Below are 22,025 nucleotides of genomic sequence, written 5' to 3'. Positions count from 1 at the left end.
CACCTAGACATGGGCTATAGTGATTACTTTATAATGTGACCATTTTTTGCTGTATTTATTCTCTCATTCTTGATTGTAGGGGAGATTGCCATTCTTGGTGGTGTAGGAGAACAGAATGAAAAACTGTGGAACTTTACCAAAAAGGCCTCACACATTCAGTTGGACAGGTAAAGGAGTTGGTGCCATTCAGGCTTAGTTTTATGCATTTAAACTGCCTGCTTTTTTTCCCCCCCTTATTAAAGATTCTGAGTAAATGAGATAGAGAATATATATTTCAAGGTTCACTGCCCAATACCAGTATTAGTGGTATGAAACAGTAGTGATTGTAATTTTTGGCATAGTATTACTGTAGATTTTCTTCAATTCTAATGTGTAAGAGAATTACTAAATTTTAGAAATTCTGAGCATACTGAAACTGATTTTTTGGTATAAACTTGACAGTGGTGATCCTACCAATTTTCTCTTTTCTTGCTTATATTTATTTGGGAAGAGAATCTGTCTTCCAAAGCCCCTACTGCCATTAGCATTATTTCCTGAGGGCTTCAGCATCTTTATGTCGCATGTGACTGATCTAAACTATGATTCATATTTTTAATCCTCAGTTAAGAGCCTCATAAACACATAAGCTTTGTTTCCTCAGCTTACCAGAAGTGCCTTTACTGGTTGATGTGCCTTGTTTGTCTGCTCAGTTGGATGATTCAGTTCTGAACATAGTGAAAGACCACATTTTCAAGCATGGAACGGTAGCATCTCGCCCACCAGTACAGATCGAAGAGCTAATAGAGAAACCGGGAGGCATCATTGTTCGATGGTGTAAGGTGTGTAATTAAGACTTGTAGATGTGGCTTCAACGTTATGGATTTGAGGTCTGAGGGTCTTTTAGGTTTTTTTATTAACTACCTTTGAACGTTTTCTTCTCTTCACAAACAAAAGTCCCTTTTGCTTTACAATTAAAGTCACAGGGAACTTGAAAGCAGGTAGCTCTTCCAGTTTGAGGTAAATAGTTGTGAAGGTACCTTTAAGAATCTCTGTATCACAGCAGTGTTTTCCATCACAGATTTCCCAAACTTAACCCTTAGTAAGTTGAAGATCTCTCCCATTTCTGTTGATTACAAAAGCCAAAAGATGATAGCGAATATTGGGTGCCTGATATTTTCTGTTCCACACAACTAATGGCTTCTGAAGTAAAATCCTAGGGACGCGTGGCTGGCTCAGTCAGTTGAGCGTCTGTCTTCGGCTCAGGTCATGATCCCAGGGTCCTGGGATGGAGCCCTGCATGGGGCTCCCTGCTCAGTGGGGAGCCTGCTTCTCCCTCTCCCTCTGCTCCTCCACCTGTTTGTGCTCTCTCTCTCTCACTCTCTCACTTTCTCTCTCAAATAAATAAATAAAATCTTTAAAAAAAAAAAATCCTAAAATGTGGTTTCATCACATTCTCAGCATTGCTGGGAATTTTCTGTATTAAATCATGTTATGTATATGAGTTACCATATTGTAGATAGAAACCATGTCCAAATGAATCATAAGTGTCTTGGCTGTTGACAAATACGTCATTCAGAATGGGTGCTCAGCTTCTGGAAATGATTGATTTTTCTTAAATGGATTTTTTTTTAAAGATTGTATTTATTTATTTGAGAGAGAGCATGAGCAGGGAGAGGGGCAGAGGGAGAAGGACAAGCACTCCCCACTGAGCAGAGAGCCCGACACAGGACTCAATCCCAGGACCCTGAGATCATGACCTGAGCCTAAGGCGGACATTTAACCAACTGAGCCACCCAGCTGCCCCTAAATGGATTTCTTTTTAAAGATTTATTTATTTCCTTGAGAGAGAGAAAAGGGGAGAGGAGCAGAAGGAGAGGGAGAGAGAAACTCAAGCAGACTCCCTGCCAAGCCTGGAGCCCAACATGGGGCTGGATCTCACCACCTTGAGATCAGACGTGAGCCGAAACCAAGAGTCGGAAGCTTAACCAACTGAGCCACCCAGGCACCCCTTAAATGGATTTTTTTGCTGAGGCCTTGTTATAGAAGAAAAAAATAGAGATTTTTTTGTTGGTTTAAAACAAAGACTCTTATTCCATTTTTATTCTTTTCCCTGTCAATGGATCTAGAGTTTCCATTTTTTTTTGCTATAAACATTAGTATTCATGTTCCCTTGTGTACATGTGTAAGAATTTTTCCTCAAGTATATATCCAGTAAAATTATGAGGACCTAGAGAACTGGATCTATACTCTACTAGAAATACCAAATTTCGGGGGCGCCTGGGTGGCTCAGTCATTAAGCATCTGCCTTTGGCTCAGGTCGTGATCCCAGAGTCCTGGGATCGAGCCCCGCATCAGGTTCCCTGCTCAGCGGAAAGCCTGCTTCTCCCTCTCCCACTCTCCCTGCTTGTGTTCCCTCTCTTGCTGTGTCTCTCTCTGTCAAATAAATAAATAAAATCTTAAAAAAAAAAAAATTCTCCACTCTAAAAAAAAAAGGAAAGAAATACCAAATTATTTTCTTATTTTTTTTTTTTTTAAGATTTTATTTATTTATTTTTTAGAGAGTGAGCGAGAGAGAAACAGCATGAGAGGGGAGAGGGTCAGAGGGAGAAGCAGGCTCCCCGCTGAGCCGGGAGCCCGATGTGGGACTCGATCCCAGGACCCTGGGATCATGACCTGAGCTGAAGGCAGACGCTTAACCATCTGAGCCACCCAGGCGCCCACCAAATTATTTTCAATGTGATTGTACCAGTGTTTCCTTCTACCAGCAGTGCTCCCGGCACTCTGCATCCTGACCAAAACTTGGTATTGTCACACTTTACATTTTTGCCAGTATGGTATCTCATTCTGGTTTCAGATTGCATTGTCCATATTACAAATTTGGTTAAATACTTTTATGTATTTTTGGTTACGTATATTTCTAATTCCATGCTTATTTGTGCCTTTTGTTCATTCTCTTATTGGGTGGTTTCTCCCCTATTAAGTTTTAAAGGAGTCCTATATATATTCTGGATATTAGTTATCTTGGTTTTGTGAATGATGTAGTTGTGGGATTCTTTTTTTTGTTTTTTAAAGATTTTATTTATTTATTTGACAGAGAGACAGCGAGAGAGGGAACACAAGCAGGGGAGCGGGAGAGGGAGAAGCAGGCTTTCTGCTGAGCAGGGAGCCCGATGCGGGGCTCGATCCTAGGACCCTGGGATCATGACCTGAGCTGAAGGCAGACGCTTAACAACTGAGCCACCCAGGCACCCCAGTTGTGGGATTCTTATCTTTGAGTGTCCAATATTTTATCTTCGGCATTATGGTATAGAAAACATGCCATTTCGGAGTGCTAGGGTGGCTCAGTCGGTTAAGTGGCCAGCTCTTGATTTTGGCTTAGGTTGTGATCTCAGGGTCCTGGGGTCGAGCCCTGCATCAGGCTCCACACTCAGTGGGGACTCTTTTTGGGGATTTTCTCTCTGTCCCTCGTCCTCCGCCCCTCCCTGCTTGTGCTTGCTCCTCTCTTTTAGAATGAATAAATAAATCTTTAAAAAAAAAGAAAGAAAAAGAGAACATGCCATTTCTTCAAAGGAAGCCAAGTTCTGCAAATCAGACTGGGAGGTATATAACACATGGTTCAATAAAGAAAAGGGCAGTAATGTTGACATATTTCCTATGACCTTCCTGAGAGTAGTCCAAATTCAGCACGTGGGCTTCTGTGCTCGGCCCCAGAATTCTTAAACCATGATGTTGAGAGAAACTGTTCCCTGATTTTTTTTTTTAAAGATTTTATTTTTTGATAGAGAGAGAGAGACAGCAAGAGAGGGAACACAAGCAGGGGAGTTGTTCCCTGATTTTTATCTAACACAAAGCCTTTCTCCTTAGGTGGATGATGACTTTACAGCCCAGGATTACAGGCTCCAGTTCCGCAAATGCACTTCAAATCATTTTGAGGACGTATACGTAGGCTCTGAAACTGAGTTCATAGTGTTGCACATAGACCCCAACGTTGATTATCAGTTCAGAGTGTGCGCCCGAGGAGATGGCCGACAGGAGTGGAGTCCTTGGAGCGTCCCCCAAATGGGTCACTCCACGTTGGTGCCTCATGGTATGCTGTTGCTTTCTCACTCCGAAGCCTAACGATGTCTTGGGACGCTGGTGCCTGCGCTCAAGGTCGCACACTGACAGCCGGGTTTTCTCTCGGTAAAACCTGCGTCGGTGAGAACAACATGAAACATGTTCTGTTCAAATTACTTCACGTGAATCTTGAGACATTTTCATCGGTTCTTATCTCGAGTCCAAAAATAGTGCCAGGCAGGATTGTTAGCATCCTCTAAATCCAAAGATTTTAAGTGTTGCAACAGGATACTGATTTAAAAAAAAAAAAAAATGGGTACTGATTTTCCAAACCTTCAATTACTTTCTGGATGGAGGTCTTATGATTTGAATTTGGTCTGTCCTGTATTATTATTTTAAAATATTCAGACTCATTTGTTAATTAGTTGTTAATCAGGTTGGAATAAGCTCAAACAATTATGCTTTACCCTGATTTCATTAGACAGGAGATAATACTCATTGATCTTCCATCTATTCCTGCCAGAATTATGCAGGAATAGACTAACACATTTTTTGTGATTTTTAGGATTAACCAGGATACCCTGTCACTGAATCTCTTCTTTTATGGGACTTGTCCGTGACCCCTAAGAGTAGCCTCTTCTGCTTCCAAGTTTTATTTAATGTATCTGTGTTGAACATATACCTCAAAAGGTTTTAATAATTTTCGATATCTTTGCTTCCTAAAAAGAGTGGACAGCTGGCTTTGAGGGGTACAGCCTGAGTAGTCGAAGAAATATAGCCCTCCGGAATGATTCTGAGTCCTCGGGTGTGCTCTACTCCAGCGCTCCAACTTACTTCTGTGGGCAGACATTGACATTCAGGCAAGTAGATCTTACAGTATGTTTGTCATGGCTTAGGCAGTAAAGTGACATGCATAGAACACATATGAGCTTTGGATTCAAAGTAGACCTGAGTTTATTTCATCATTTATAGGCAGTGTTACTTTGGGGAGAGTTCCTCATTTCTCTTTGCTTTGGTTTTCTCAGATGTGTTCATAGAGCTATTATGAAAATGAACTGAGATAAAGTATATAAGATGTCTTGCTTATGCCTGATACATAGCACGTACTTATTATGTTTATGTCTCTTTTCTTCTTGGGAGATAGAGGTAAGTAGACTACCTCTCAGAAGTCAGTCATAAAAAATCAGAGGCCAAGAATTTTTTTCCTTTGTGAATCAATATGAGCAGGTGTCTGTGAGAGACAACCTGTCAGTGTAAACGTACTGAGAATTACATACATAATGTATATAATTCTCTATAAAATATTACATACATATGTATATGTATGTAATCGTCTGTAAAATAAAACTGAAAGCAAGCGCTCCTACCACCAATCAGTTTTCTATTTCTTTATCCATTTCTTCTTGTATTAGAATAATTTCCTTGTTTTCATGTTCTGAGATGGTCCTATTTCTGAATAGCTCTTCCTAGAAAGCAAAGCCCAGTTTTGTTTTTTCTGTTTTGTGTTGTTTTAAAGATTTTATTTATTTGAGAGAGAGAGGAAGAGCACAGAGGGAGAATGAGAGGGAGAAACAGACTCCCCACTGAGCAGGGAGCCTGATGTGGGACTCGATCCCAGGACCCCGAGATCATGACCTGAGCTGAAGGCAGATGCTTACCCTACTGAGTACTCAGGCACCCACAAAGCCCAGTTTTGATGTGGAAAATCAGGGAAGCAAACTGTCCTCTAATTTTTAGGTCTTGAGATCATGAGGTTTTATGGTGAATGCTTGCTCCAAGTTCCTGTTGTTGTTCTCATCTCAGTCCCTTGTCATATGAAACATGGAGAGTAACTGAAAGCTTTATGTAAGCTAATGTGGCCGTGTTCTCCACCAGCCAAGTCATTTGAACTGTCAACAGTTCTCAGAATGCACTAGTTTACACTTTGTCTCATTTTTGACATCTCCTCTCACCCCTTATGTTATGAAGAATGACTCAATGACCAGAAAAACACCAACAAAGAGAGGGAGAAATAGAGAGTCTAGTACCTGAAGTCCACTTAGTTATTCCCCAAAGGGGAATTCTTGAGTTTTGTATGCTGACAAACGCTTTTTCTGCTTATGTCCTTTGTTTATATACTGCCATTAGTGAGTCTCCTGAGAACAGTGTGCTCCCGTGTGATGGTAGGGCTTCCTGAGTTGATACATTCAGGTCAGATGTCTCAGACAATAAGAATAGTAATCATAGTAATAATAATTGCAGTTAATAATTAAATAGCATTTACCACGCATGAGGTACTGTTTTAAGCACTTTACTTATATCAACTCATTTGATTCTTACAGTAGCCCAATGAAATAACCCATTTTAGGGATGAGGATACTGAGGCGCACAGAAGTTAAGTCACTTACCCAAAGTCACATAACTGGTAAATGGCAAAGCTAGTCTATATCTTTTCATTTTGTCTTCTTCATGGGAGAGTAAATGTGATTCTGGTTGGTGTTGGAATCTACAGTTTCTCTACATCAGTATCCTTAGCTCTTTTCCTTTTCCCTCCTCTATGACCTTCCCCCCCGCTGGTGATGGCCTGATGCTCTCCTGCTTTTAAATCCTTCCTCTGTGAACATGGGAAGGTCTGATGGATGGCATACTTAGGTTTGTTTTTTTCTGTTATTCAATAAATATTTAAGACATTGGAAATTACCCAAATTGATGTAAATCCACTTACTATCCGTGGACCGTGGCATGACATTTAGTAGGCCTCAGTAAACCTTTAGTTCTTCCTCTTTTCCCAGAGATGTCTGGCCGGGCCCCACTTGGCGGGGTGATTAACAGAAACTTCGTTCGACTCACTGTTATTGTAGCCAGACCTTTGCATTTTTGTCATTTTTCTTCTGAACGTGGAATGAAAACGTCTTCTGTCCCTGTTGGAAGGAATTGCAGGCGTCAGCAATGAGTTCAGAAGATTGGGGGGCGGGGGGCGGCCTGTATGGGGGAGGGAGCAGATGGGGCTACTTGAGTACATGTAAACTTCATTCAGTTTTTTGGGGTGTCTGAAGGCCTCACAGTTAGAAAGAAGATTATGCTTCTGAAGGCAGTGAGTCTATTCCTGCTGAAGTTGCTGGAATGGGTAGAGCTGTAGAAACCAAGTAACCTGTTACTGGCAGGCTCTATCAGTCTCTAGAGCCCACTCTCATTTGGTAGCCAGGTCTGCTAAGCAACCCCCTCCTGCTAGGCCTCTCCTTGATTTTCTGTCTGAACATTCCTACTTTCCCTTTCCTTGCTTCCAAGATTTGCTGATCTTACCATTTTTTTTTAAAACCATACTTTTACTTTCTCTTCTCTACCACCTCCTTTCTTTAAAACAGCATCCTTTCAAACAGCCTGCTTTAATCCTCATAGCCTAGGAGGTTATTGTCTTCCTTTTACATAGGAAGAAAAAGAAGCATAGGGACCATGGGACTTGCCAGTATTCGAATCCTGCCAGTCTAGCCCTGAAAGTCTGTGCTCTTAACCCTGTGCTGCCTGCCTCCCACAGGTCACCTGAGGTGGTAAATCAAAGGCCAATAGGCTATTTTTTATTAATAAACTTTTTCTTTAAAAGAACATAAAAAATTAATGTTATAGTTAAACAGTTTGTTTTTTTTTTTAAGATTTTATTTATTTATTTGACAGAGACACAGCGAGAGAGGGAACACAAGGAGGGGGGAGTGGGAGAGGGAGAAGCAGGCTCCCTGCCGAGCAGGGCGCCCGATGCGGGGCTCGATCCCAGGACCCCGGGATCATGACCTGAGCCGAAGGCAGATGCTTAACGACTGAGCCACCCAGGCGCCACACAGTTAAACAGTTATTGATTGCTGTGTAACAAACCACCCCAAAACTTAGATGCTTAAAACAATAGTCATTTATTTTGCTCAAGAAACTGCAATTTGGGGCGCCTGGGTGGCTCAGTCGTTAAGCGTCTGCCTTCGGCTCAGGTCATGATCCCAGGGTCCTGGGATCGAGCCCCGCATCAGGCTCCCTGCTCCGTGGGAAGCCTGCTTCTCCCTCTCCCACTCCCCCTGCTTGTGTTCCCACTCTCCCTGTCTCTCTCTGTCAAATAAATAAATAAAATCTTTAAGAAAAAAAAAAAGGAAACTGTAGTTTGCAGAGCTTGGCAAGGACAGCTCATCTCTTATTCTGTGTTAGTAGCTGGAGTGGATCTACTTTCAAGATGGCCCACTCACATGGCTGGCAAATGGATTCTGGTTCTGGGTGTCTCTCGGTGTAGGCATCTCTGGGCTGCTTGGGCTTCCTCACAGCATGGTGGCTGGGTTCCAAGATTGAGCATCCGAAGAGATAGGAAGTGGAAGCTGCAGAAGCCGCCAGTTTTTTAAGGCCTGGGCCTAGAAAATGACATAATATCACTTCTACCACATTTTACCCTTCATTCAGAGCCTAGATCCCAGAGAAGGGACATAGACCCCACTTTTTGATGGCAGAAGTGTCAAAGAATTGGGGGGCTTTATTTTAGAAATGCTATGATTGATAGCTGTTAGAAAGGGGTCACTTGGTTTAATGCTCACCTTTGGTTAAGTGTTAGCATGACCTTTTCTGAATACGTTTAAGCTTGAGGAGATCTTTCTTTTTCTGTATAAGACTGGTCTCTGTCATTACCAGGTATATCTTCAATTCTGTTAGCTCCTCATATTAAAAAAAAAAAATCTTACTAATTAATCATTCCTGGGAAGATTAGGAATAGGGCATAGTCCCTACTAGGATTAAGAAGTTAATTTGTTTTGGGGTACCTGTCTGGCTCAGTCAAAGGAGCATGCAACTCTTGATCCCAGGATCATGAGTTCGAGCCCCACATTGGGTATAGAGATTACATCAATAAATAAACTTAAAAAAAAAAGTTAACTTAGGGTCTTTGAAATCTTGTTGGTTTCTCCTTATATTAAGACAGAATGCATTGTCCTGGGGAGAATCCAGCTTTGCTGGGTTTTACTTTTTGCCAAAGTGGTCCCCTCTAGAAATAGGATATTAGTCCTTTAGGTTAGAGTTTGGCTCTTGTGACAGACATGGGAATGCCAGACAGCAGAGTTTTCCCCACAGACTCTTGATTATATAGACTTGGGTGAGGTAAGACAGCTGGTTTCCTAAGTAGATCTCCTTTCAGATTCTATACCCTAGCTTTTAGTTTGTCTGTGGATGGGGGGTTCCATGGTATCATGAAGGTGTATCTGCTTTGAAGTGGTCACATATAACAGTTCTTCCAAATAATCTAAGGAATGTTTCTTAGGCCTTTTTCCCATCCATACTCTATCTGTCTTAAACTACTTATTTTTAAATGTAAGGACAGATCTGATCAACTCCAGTCTCATTACGCTAATCATTTCATTCAACCTTTACTCCGTTCAGATGGTATCTATAGTATTTGGTATTGCCAGGAATGTGAAGTTTAAGAAAAAGAAAAAAAAAAACAAAAACAGAATCTTTGACTCAATATAGAGTAGGACATTTATAAATTAGTATAAGAAAGATCCAGGGGCAGTGCCTGGGTGGCTCAGTGGATTGACTGCTGATTTCAGCTCAGGTCATGATCTCAGGGTCATGAGATTGAGCCCCGAGTCAGGCTCGGAGCTCAGCGTAGAATCTGCTTGTCCCTCTCCCTCTGTTCCTTCCCCTACTCACATGTTCTCTCTCTCTCTCTCTCTCACAAATAAGTGAATAAATGAAATCTTAAAAAAAAAAGAAACATCCAGATGCTCTGCAATACGGAGGAAGGAAAAGTTACTTCTATTTTTTTTTAAAGATTTTATTTGAGAGAGAGAGAGCATGAGAGGGGGGTAGAGGGAGAAGTAGACTCCCTGCTGAGCAGGGAGCCCAGTGCGGGGCTTGATCCCAGGACTCTGGGATCATGACCTGAGCCGAAGGCAGATGCTTAACCAACTGAGCCATCCAGGCGTCCCTGAATCTGGATATATTTTAAAGGAAGGACTGACAGGATTTACTGGTGGATTGTCTGTGGTAAGTGAGTCAAGTGTGACTGCAGGGTTTTTGGTGTAAGTAACAGTTGGGACAGAATTGTCATTTACTGAGGTCTATAAGACTGTAGGAGGAGCATATTTCTGGGTGAATAATCAGTTTGTTCATTCACAAATTAAATTTGAGTCCCTTGTTAGACCTACAAATGAAGATGTGGAGTAGACAGTTGGATACACAAATCTGGAGTTCAGTGGAGAGAGCCAGGCTGGAGATATTAATTTGAGAGTTTTTAGATGAAAACATTTAGATTAAATGAATATCTAGGATTGTGATTTCTGGGTCATACTGTGTTTGTTTATCTAAGGAACTGTCAAACTGTGTTCCAGAGTGACTGTGCCATTTTACATTCCCCCCAGCATGTATGAGATTTTCAGTTGTTCTTCATCCCTGCTCACATCTAGTATTGTCAGTTGTTTAGTTTTCACTTTTTTAAAAATATATTTTATTTTATTTTTATAAGTAGTCTTTGCACCCAACGCAGGGCTTGAACTCATGAGCCAGCCAGGCCCCCTTGTTTTTGCTTTTTTTTTAAAAAGATTTTATTTATTTATTTGACAGAGAGAGACACAGTGAGAGAGGGAACACAAGCAGGGGGAGTGGGAGAGGGAGAAGCAGGCTTCCCGCTGAGCAGGGAGCCCGATGTGGGGCTCGATCCCAGGGCCCTGGGATCATGACCTGAGCCGAAGGCAGACGCTTAACGACTGAGCCACCCAGGCGCCCCTTGTTTTTGCTTTTAATTTCAGCTATTCTATATACATGTAATTGTACCTTATCGTGGTTTTAATTTTCTTTTTAATAGCCAAAGATAGTATCTTTTCCTGTGCTCACTTATGGGCCATTTGTATGTCTTCGTTGGTGAAGTGTCTTTTCAAATCTATTGCCTATTTAAAGCAATTTTTTATTATTGAAATTTGATTAATATAAGTCTGTTGTTAAGTATGTGTTTTGAAAGTGTTTTGTTTTGTTTTGTTTTTTTACCAGTCTGAGGCTTGTCTTTTCATTTTCTTAGCAATGTTTTTTGTAGAGTAGAGTTGTTAATTTTGACGAAATACAATTTATCCATTCATCCAGTGCTTTTGGTGTTGTATCTGAGAAATCTTTGCCCTAATGCAGGGTCACGAGATTTTTTCCTATGTTTTCTTCTAGATGCTTTATGTTTTTAAATTTTACATTCAGATCTATAAGCCATTTTGAGTTACTTTTATTTTATTTATTTATTTTTTTAAAGATTTTATTTATTTATTTAACTGACAGAGGGAGACAGACAGCTAGAGAAAGAACATAAGCAGGGGGAGTGGGAGAGGGAGAAGCAGGCTTCCCGCCAAGCAGAGAGCCCGATGTGGGGCTCGATCCCAGGACCCTGGGATCATGACCTGAGCTGAAGGCAGCCGCTTAACCAACTGAGCCACCCAGGTGCCCCTTGACTTACTTTTAGTATGACATGTGAAATATGGGTTGAATAGGGTTTCGGTTAGGATCTGGTCCAATAGGCCTGCACTATTTGTTGAAAAGACTGTCTTCTCTCCATTGAATTGCCTTTTCACCTTTGTCAAAAATCAATTGACCATATCTGTGGGGATCTGTTTCTGGACTCTGTTTCATTGATCTATGTGTTTCTCCTTTCCCAGAACTATAATCTTGATTGTAGCTTTATAGTAAATCTTGATATCAAGTAGTAGGATTCTTCCAACTTATTCTCTTTTTGTTTTAGTTATCCTAGTTCCTCTTTCTTTCTATTTAACTTGAGATTCAGCTTGTCCATTTCTTTTTTTTTTTTTTTTTTTAAAGATTTTATTTATTTATTTGAGAGAGAGAGAATGAGAGAGAGCACATGAGAGTGGGGAGGGTCAGAGGGAGAAGCAGACTCCCTGCCGAGCAGGGAGCCTGATGCGGGACTCGATCCAGGGACTCCAGGATCATGACCTGAGCCGAAGGCAGTCGCTTAACCAACTGAGCCACCCAGGCGCCCTCAGCTTGTCCATTTCTAAGAAAAGTTTTTTTACTGGGATTTTGATTGAGATTGACTTGAAGCTATAGATCAATTTGGGAATAATTGGTATTTTAATATTTTGATTGTTCCAATCTGTGGATATGGTATATTTCTTAATTTAGGTTTTTTTTTTTTTTTTTTTTTTTTTAAAGATTTTATTTATTTATTTGAGAGAGAGAGCACATGAGAGGGGGGAGGGTCAGAGGGAGAAGCAGACTCCCTGCCGAGCAGGGAGCCCGATGTGGGACTCGATCCAGGGACTCCAGGATCATGACCTGAGCCGAAGGCAGTCGCTTAACCAACTGAGCCACCCAGGCGCCCCTTAATTTAGTTTTTAAAAAAATGTCTCTCATCATTGTTTTGTCATTTCTCTTTTTCTTGTCTCATTACACTGGCTAAAGAAGTATGATTCTGAATAACAGTGTTGAAAGCTGACATGCTTATTCCACATTTTAGCAGGAAAGCATTCAGTCTTTCACATTAAGTATGATGCTAGCTGTAGGGTTTTTTTGTTCTATTTTCTTAAGGGTTTTACTTTTAAGTAATCTCTGCACCCAGTGTGGGGCTCGAACTTATAACCCTGAGATCAGACATCACATTCTCTACTGACTGAGCCAACCAGGCGCCCTAGCTGTAGGTTTTTTGTAGATACCTTCTATCAGGTTAAGAAAGTGCCCTTCTAGGGGCGCTTGGGTGGCTCAGTGGTTGGGCGTCTGCCTTCGGCTCAGGTCATGATCCTGGAGTCCCTGGATCAAGTCCCACATCAGGCTCCCTGCTCAATGGGGAGTCTGTTTCTCCCTCTCCCTCTGCTCCTCCCCCGACTGTGCACTCTCACTCACTCTCTCTCTCAAATAAATAAAATTTAAAAAGAAAGAAAGAAAGGAAGTTCCCTTCTAATTGTGCTTTGCTGAGAGTTTTATCCATAAGTGAATGTTTAATTTTGTCTCATTATTTTTATACATCTGTTAACATAATCAAACTATTTTTCTTCTGTTAATATGGTGAATTACAATGATAGATTTTTGAACATTGAACCAGCTTTGCATTCCCGAGAGAACCTCCACTTTGTCATATATTATCTTTATATATATTGCTAAATTTGGTTTTTAATATTTTGTTGGGGATTTTTATATCTCTTCATGAGAGAGATATTTATCTTTTTTCTTATGATGTTTTCGGTTTTGGTTTTGACCAGCCTTACAAAGTGAGGCAGGAAATGTTTCTTCCTCTTTTGTTTCCAGAACTGTTGGTGTAAATTTAGTATTATTTCTTCCTTAAACATTTGGTAGAATTCACCAATCAATTTGCCATCCTAGAATTTTCTTTGTTGGAAGATTTCCAATTTCTGTAGTAGATCGAGGACTGTTCAAGTTATCAGGTTTGTTTTGAGAGAGGGTAACAGCTGTTTTGGGATTTGTATAGTAAGCAATATATTTCTGTTTCAGATATATTTCAGAAATCCTCCTTTCCAATGACTTGACAAGGCAGCCCTTCTTTTTCTTATTCCTGACATGTCAAGATGTCCCATGACCTCTTTGTTGATATATGGCTCATTCTCTATTCTTTGGGCTAGTGTTCCTATTAGTGACACACAGACTAACTGGCTGTGTTCCTGGAAGCACTTTGCAATCTTTCCAGCAGTGTGAGGGTACTGATGTCACTGCATCCTTGTCAGTATTAAGTATTGCTGTTTTTAATCAATCTGTGGCTGCTAGGCTAAAATAAAAATTTCATTTTATTTCTTATATTTATCATAAAGTTGGATATTTTTCATATATTTATTAGCTAAGCAACTGAATTTTTGAATTTTGCTCCAAGCATTCACTGCGAAGAAAAACATTACAGATTGTGTAAGAAAGAGGATGTGTCACTTAAATATAATCAAAGTTAGCCAAAGTGCAGAGTAATAGGGATAACAGATTAGCCCTCTTGTTGCCATCGAAATTGCTCCTGTTTTGGGCCATGTTCTCTCTCATAACAGTTTACCTTTGAGAAAAATTATTACCCAGGACGTTCTACTCCTTTACTCTGTGCAGTGTATGTATTTCTAGTAACTTGTCCATAAATTAATTTTTTATTAATTGTATTTCAGTTGTACATGGATTAGAGGAAGTCACTGTACCCTACCATAAATTATCTTGTATAGCATTTTTCTTTTTTATATAGTTTCTTAAAAACTGGTTTTATGTGAGAGAACAACTACAGTAGTGTCTGAGTATATACTGTCCTGACTACTTGTCTTACAACTTAAAAATTCAGTGATTTTAAACCTCCATTCTATTTCTTAGTGAACTATGAAAATAATTCTATGTCTCATTTATTAGCGCTTTAGTTTCCTGGTTCATTCCATGTTCAGAGCAACTTTTGTAAACTTTTTATGTCATGCTTATCTTTATTACATGCTGTTTTGGTGAAAGATGCTTTTAGGAATTACTTTGTAATTTATTCAGATTAGGAGTTTTTTTCTTTTTTCTCACTGCATTGAGGGCCTTTTCTATTTTACTGCTATTTATTTATTTATTTGAGAGATAGGAGGGGGAGGGACAGAGGGGAAGGGAGAGGGACAAGCAGACTCCCCACTGAGTGCAGAGCAGAGCCCAACACGGGGCTTGATCTTACGACCCTGAGATCATGAGCTGAGCTGAAATCAATCAAAAGTCTGACACTTAACCGACTGAACCACCCAGATGCCCCCACTGATAGTCTTATGTGAACTTCCTTGTACATGATGAGTCACTTTTCTAGTGCTGCTTTAAAAAGTCTCGGTCTTTGAGTTTGGACAATTTGATTATAATATGTTTCAGTGTGATTTCTTGGGTTTATCCTAGTTGGTGTCCATTAGGCTTCTTGAATCTAGATGTCCATTCCCTGCTCCATATTTGGGAAGTTTTCAGCCATTATTTGCTTAAATGAACATTCTGCCCCTTTCTCTCTTCTCCATAAGTCTCTTAGACTTTCTTCATTCTTTTTTCTTTTGTCCCTGCTGTTGGATAATTTCAAATGACCTCTCTTCTAATTTGATGTTTCTTTCTTCTGCTTGATTGTGTGATGTTGCACTTCTCTTGTGAATTTTTCAGTTATTATTGTATTCTTCAGCTCCAAAATACTGTCTAGGTTGGTTTTTTTTTTTTTTCGTCTCTTTGTTGGTGTTCTTTTTACTCATGTCTTATATTTTTGACCTTGTAGAGCATCTTTATGATGCTTGTTTTGAATTGTTTGTCAGATAATTCATGTCTCCATTTCATTAGGATAATTTTTAAAAAGATTTAATTATTTATTTGAGAGAGAGAGCACACGTGAGCTCGAGTTGGGAAAGGGAGAGGGAAGAATCGCCAGTAGACTCTGTGGTGAGTGTAGAGCCCAACGTGGGGCTTGATCTCACGACCCCGAGATCATGACCTGAACTGAAATCAAGAGTTGGACGCTCAACCAGCTGAGCCACCCAGGTGCCCCCATTAGGGTAATTTTTTGAGATCTATTTTAGTTTTTTGTTTGTCCCATGTTTTCCTGTTTCTCCAAATGTGTTATAATTTTGTGTTGGGATCTATACATATGAGAAAACAGCCACCTCTCCCAGTTTTTATGACCTGGTTTTGTGCAGGAAAAGACCCTCATAAATGAACTCAGCTAGAGATGCTGGGAGCCTCTGAAACCTTTTTTCGGAGGATGAGACTTCCCTGGGCTTGTGTGTGCAATTTCTCAACTAGAGAGCTTTGTGGGTCTTTCAGGAGGTCCTAATCTCTTGCTCCCTCTGGTGCCTATTTGTGGCACTGCCTGTTTTCTGATGTTAACAGCAGCAAATAGCCCTGTTCTCTCTTGTACTCAGTGGCCACCAGGCATCCAGAGTTTGCCAGCTCCCCATCAGTGCCCACATCAAGTGAGACAGGTACCGTTCCCTTGAGCAGCCCTGTAAAAAGCTGGTGCAGAAGCACATTCCGTTCTTCTCTCTTCCTCTGAGAGAGAGAAGCCTCAAGTTATGCACCTGCTCCCAGTCACACCCAGTTGTACTGGCTCTTGGATGCCACCCCTCCCATTTCTTTGGTCTTAGCAGCATTCAGGCAACCATACTATGGTTGTTCTGTCAGTGCTGTAAAGGAGGCACAACAGATACCAGTCCTTCAGGCAACCTTCCAAAGAGTTGGAATGTTGGATGCACGCTCCACTCCTCTCTTTCCCCGTCCCAAGGGAAGAGTCCGAAGCCGGGGTGTTCTTACCAGGCACTGATCTGTGGAGCTTGGGAGAGGCCCTGACTTGGGGAAGTGAAATTTCTCTTCTCACCCATTTCAGTGCAGCTGTTTTCAGCTTGTACTCCCTGGAGGTACTGCAGCTTCTTAACTGGATTCTGGAAACCTCATAAAGGTATTTTGGTCTGTATATCATTGTTAAAGTAGTGTTTCTGTGGTAGAAGCAGGACTGGGGCTTATGAATCTGCCATCTTGCTGACATCACTCTCCTCTTCCCCTTACTTCTTAAGACCACTGGTTTAGGGGCGCCTGGATGGCTCAGCCGGTTAAGCGTCTGTCTCACTTTGGCTCAGGTCATGATCCCGGGGTCCTGGGATCGAGTCCCGCATCAGGCTCCCTGCTCCTCCGGGAGCCTGCTTCTCCCTCTGCCGCTCCCCCTGCTTGTGCTCTCTCTCTCTCTGATCAATAAATAAAAAATCTTAAAAAAAAAAAATACTGCTGGTTTAGAAGTGAAAGGACTTCAGAAACCCGCCCACATATTTATTTTGATCCTGCCTGTTTGGCACTTTGTAACAAAAGACATTTTGAGGCCATACCAAGTATAAATACATCTTCACTTGGTACAGCTACATTCTGTTGCTTACTAATTTTTCTTTTTCTGTCCTTCGAAGTCTGGCTTTCTGGAACGGAGGGAAAGATGCATCTGGTGGTAGAAATATAGGTTGACTTTATATGTAAGTTTCCTATTTCTAGAGTGCATGATGATGTATTTTGAGACTAAAACACAAAAAGACCTTCCACATATGAAGTTCTCCAAGCAAAATATGTTAATAACTACATTATCTATTTTTTTAAAGATTATAATGTCTATTTTTAAAGGCTTTAAATACTTGATAAACAGTAAGCAAACCATTGCATAGACTCTCACGTTGAAGCTTTAGGTGATGGCAGGAACAGTCACATTTCTTATAATGGCAAGTATGACAAGTTTCCTCTGTGTCTAGAACCAGAACATAAAATGGGAATGCATTGTCATAGCTGTAAATAGTTCATATAGAGCCTACAGTCAGAATGCCTGAATTCCTATCATGGGTCCAGCACTCAGCCAGGCGATCAGGGTCAGGTTATTTAGCCTCTTTTTAATCTTGTTTTTTCTCATGTATAAAATGGGTACAGTAATCATAGCACCTACCTTATGGGTTGTTAGGTGAATTCAATGAGATGATTGATAGATATAAAATTTTTAGATCAGTGCCTGGAATTTAGGAAGTGCAGAATCATTTTTAGCTATTATTAAGAGCAGCTATGATGAGATTGCTCTTTTTAACCTTAGTAACTGTTAGATATCATGTTAAAAAAAAAAAAAAGATTAATGACCTTTCTACCTCATTTACAGAGTTGAAACTGTGGGACAGCCAGACAGAAGAGACAGTATAGGAGTGTGTGCAGAAAAACAGAATGGATACGACTCTCTGCAGCGCGATCAAGCAGTGTGCATCAGTACAAACGGTAAGAGATACATAACTGCTATTTCTTTGAAATATGTGAATTAGTGTAGTAAGATACAAATCTGCCCCAACATCACACATGTGTAGCAGGAGATGAGAAAGTTTAAGTCTTTATGACATATCTGTATGGCTACTATGTACCAGGCATTATTCTATTCCCTTTACAAATAATAAATCATTTAATCCTTTTAACAGCTTGTTGAGGTGGGAAGTAGTATTACACCCATTTTATAGATGATGAAAACCGAGCCACAGGGAGGTTGAGTGACTGGCTTAAACTCCCATAGCTTAGAGGTGATTGAGTTGGGATTTGCACCAGGCAGTCTATCCCTGGATTCCGTGTGCGTAGGTCATCTAAATTCAACATCGGTTGGTGAACCGAGGAGAGAGTTTACTTAATTTTTTATATCTCCCTAGTGTTCTTTGGCCCCTTACTCTGCAGTAATCACACTTTTATATATATTTTTAAATTTTATTTTTAATTTTATTTTTTTAAAGATTTTATTTATTTATTTGAGAGAGAGAGAACGAGAAGGGAGCGGGGAGAGGCAGAGGAAGAGGGAGAAGCAGACTCCTTTCTGAGTAGGATCCCAGCATGGGGCTTGATCCCAGGACCCAGAGATCATGACCTGAGCCGAAGGCAGACGCTTAACCAACAGAGCCACCCAGGCGCCCCTATAGTAATCACACTTTTAAAATCCCCTCTCAAGATGTGTTAATATGTTGTGGTATGGGTCAAGCAGTAGATAGAACAACATTCTTGTTTATTTCATGTGCAACAATGTTGCTGTTCCACAGGATGTAATCTTGTAATGGAGTCAAGTTTCTTTTGATGCCATCCCTGTGGGAAACTCAGTCTCCATTCTAAAAGAGTAGAACCCTGGACCAGAACTCTAAAATGTGATTAAAGCTTTAACTCTTTCTCCTGCCTTAATATTGGAATGCATTCTCTTTGACTAGTTGGCATAACATAATGTTTTCTTGATGTGAGTTGGGAAATTACCTGTGTTACCAGTAATCTAGAATCCGTTTCAGTTCTTCATTGTTGCTCACATGTAAATGACTCTTTACCTTAACATTTTAGGTGCGGTTTTTGTAAATGGAAAAGAAATGACTAATCAGTTGCCAGCAGTTACTTCTGGGTCCACTGTCACATTTGACGTTGAAGCTGTGACTCTAGGATCCACCAATAATAACGAAGGAGGAAACTTCAAGCTTCGAGTAACTATTAGCTCAAATAACAGAGAAGTGGTTTTTGATTGGTTACTTGAGCAGTCTTGTGGTTCTCTTTATTTTGGTTGCTCATTTTTCTATCCTGGATGGAAAGTGTTGGTATTCTAGATCTTTGGATGATTGGCTTTGGTTTTGCGGGGTTTTAAACGTAGCTGTCCTCAGCTCAGTTTAGTTGTAATTGGTTAAAAAAAATTGTTAGATTCATCTCTCAGTTAAGCCATTGGAAATGGAAATTGTTTACTGGATTTATTTTGGAATATTTTAGCAATAAGAGATTTGACTGTTGTGGACAAAACTGTAGTGCAGTCAGTCTTACTTGTAGCGTAGTGTTAATTGAAATATCAGCATCACGATAAAAATGAAATTGGCTTTTAACGTATGAGGAGATACAGAAAGCCCTATACCCTTCCACTGTGTACTTCTTGAAAAGTTGATTATTAGAACAGAAAAACTTAATGTAACATCATCTTATTAAATTTCTATCTTTTAAGGATCCCAGGCCATGTAAAACTTTAGGATCAAACAGTAGGAATAGACCAGCTAGAAGACGGAGTTCTGTAACATACATTCAGTTGTGTGCTCTCCGCATGAGTGGTGAATATGCTCTCCATATTCAGGTATTTGTAAGCAGTATTGAATTTTATCTCATGTTCAGTAATCTTTAATGTCCCCAAAACGTGATAATATTTGCGTTGTTAAAAATTACTGAGCAAATGTCTACACTAGGCAGAGTATTTTCTTTTTTTTTTTCTGTGCAGTTCGATTCATGATAGACTAGAGGATCTTTACAGGGTAAAACTACTCATGAAAGTAGTACGTACAGCAGTAGCTGTTCACATATATGTAATATGCACACGTGCATAGCCAGCCTCAGCAGTGTGTGTGTTAACTGCTCATAGGGTATGAGCTATGGTCCAGTTTAATGTCAGTTTTATAAACGGTCTTTTAGTGGACCAAACAAATATAAGGTAAATACTTGACCTATTTTTTGAAAAACTTAAATTTGTTTAAGATATTTATTTGAAGGACTTACTTAGTGTGTAAAAATGATTATCTTAACTTGCTATACCAGCCTACAGATTTTTTTTTAATGTGAATTTTTTTCCTTCATTTTTAACAGTAGAAATGTGGAAAAGCAAGTTTGATATTTTTGTAAGATAATTTATTTGGGGATTCAAATTCCCTGTTAGACAATCATGACCTTTTCCCCTTGCGTTTTTATATATAAGTAAGCCGTCTTTCATTTGTTTAGTGATTGTTAAGATGTGCTAGAATGTAGATGCCTCGTCCAGCTGTCTGAAACAAAATAAAAAACTAAAAGTTAAATGTGTGTATTTTTTCTTCTGTGAGATTTGATGAATCCAATTTTAATTTTTTAAGTAGAGGGAAAAAAGGATTTCTTGTGTCTTTGGTTTGTTTTTGTTTTTTTTCTTTAAAGATTTTATTCTTTTATTTGAGAGAGAACACAAACTGGGGGAGGGGCAGAGGGAGAGGGAGAAGCAGACTCCCCGCTGAGCGCAGGACCTGACATGGGGCTCGATCCCAGGACCCTGAGATCATGACCTTAAGTCAGACGCTTAACCAACTGAGCCACCCAGGTGCCCTTTTGTGTCCGGTCATTTTAATACAAATAACGTTGTAACTTGTGACAAGTTACTTACACTTTCTTATATTCTGTGCATCTGACACTGAGCATAGTGCCTGACACATAACACGTGTACAGTAAATGTTGGGTTGAATGAATGTGGATGGGTTATTTTCTCTAGAACATCTTCATCTTGTTCCCTTCATTTGTCAAATATTTATTGAACATCTTTTTTTCTTATCCTCCATAGGAGAGTCACATCTTAAATTTATACCTATAGAATCTGCCTTTTCACAGAAATGACTAAAACCTAACCTAATTCTAGATCGGCATGGATTGTAATATTTTGACCTCTGAAGCTAATTTAAATATTGCTTTCTTTTCTTTTTTCTTCTTTTCTTTTTAAAGATTTTATTTTTAAGCAATCTCTACACCCAACGTGGGGCTCGAACCCACAACCCCCGAGATCAAGAGTCTCATGCTCCACTGACTGAGCCAGCCAGCACCCCTGCTTTTTTTCCCCTTAAACTGTGAATTTAACATTTTATTCAAACCCAACTCATTCTGTTTAAACAGATGAAGGAGCCCAGTGGGGCACCTGGGTGGCTCAGTCGTTAAGCGTCTGCCTTCGGCTCAGGACATGATCCCAGGGCTCGATTCCAGGACCCTGGGACCACGACCTGAGTCGAAGGCAGACGCTTAACGACTGAGCCACCCAGGCACCCCTTTTATCTGCATTTTGTAGTCTCCAGCATACAAGTTCTACAAGTTTTGTTACAGTAACACCTAAGTGTTTTGTCTTAGTGATTGTAAATGGTCTTGTATTTTTAATTTTGGTTTCCACATGCTCATTCATAATCTATAGAATGTCTTTGTATGTTTGTCTTGTATCCTGCAGAATTGATGAACTCTTGTCTTTTCCCCCCTCAAGATTTCCCATTCAACTCATGGATTTCCTAGAAATGTGTTATTTAGTTTCTGAGTGTTGGGAGATTTTCCTGTTATCTTTCTGTTACTGACTTCTGGTTTGATTATATTGTGTTTGGAGAACAGTCTGTATGATTTCCATTCTTTTACATTTGTTGATTTATATCCCAGGATATGGTCAATTTTGGTATATGTTCTATGGACACTTAAAAAGACGCGTTTTCTACTGTTAATGGGTAGAATGTTTTGATCTTGTAGAGTTCTGTATCTTTGCTGATTTTCTGTCTAGTTGCTCTATCAGTTCTTGAGAGGGGAGTATCAAAGTCACCAATTGTAATTGTAGATTTGTCTGTTTCTCCTTTTCTATCATTTTTTTTTTTTTTTTTTTAAAGATTTTATTTATTTATTTGAGACGGAATGAGAGAGAGAGAGAGAGCACATGAGAGGGGGGAGGGTCAGAGGGAGAAGCAGGCTCCCTGCCGAGCAGGGAGCCCGATGCGGGACTCGATCCAGGGACTCCAGGATCATGACCTGAGCCGAAGGCAGTCGCTTAACCAACT

General features: G+C 40.1%; 1 protein-coding gene across 1 annotated transcript in view; it reads left to right on the top strand.

Annotated features, from left to right (window-relative positions):
- CRLF3 (cytokine receptor like factor 3) overlaps positions 1 to 20,279 on the top strand; it is a 36,881-nt gene extending 16,602 nt beyond the window's left edge. Inside the window, exons 3-8 of the mRNA XM_078068161.1 lie at positions 80 to 167; positions 641 to 818; positions 3,844 to 4,066; positions 4,763 to 4,895; positions 17,609 to 17,721; positions 18,805 to 20,279. Of these exons, the coding sequence (XP_077924287.1) occupies positions 80 to 167; positions 641 to 818; positions 3,844 to 4,066; positions 4,763 to 4,895; positions 17,609 to 17,721; positions 18,805 to 19,061 (992 nt within the window). The 3' untranslated portion in view covers positions 19,062 to 20,279. The remainder of the gene's footprint in view (positions 1 to 79; positions 168 to 640; positions 819 to 3,843; positions 4,067 to 4,762; positions 4,896 to 17,608; positions 17,722 to 18,804) is intronic.
- Positions 20,280 to 22,025: the final 1,746 nt, after the last annotated feature.

Source organism: Halichoerus grypus, chromosome 2 (assembly GCF_964656455.1).
Source record: "Halichoerus grypus chromosome 2, mHalGry1.hap1.1, whole genome shotgun sequence".
In the NCBI taxonomy this organism is placed as follows: Eukaryota; Metazoa; Chordata; class Mammalia; order Carnivora; family Phocidae; genus Halichoerus; species Halichoerus grypus.
The sequence above is the reverse complement of the archived record's forward strand: the minus strand, read 5'-3'. Positions and strand labels throughout refer to the sequence as shown.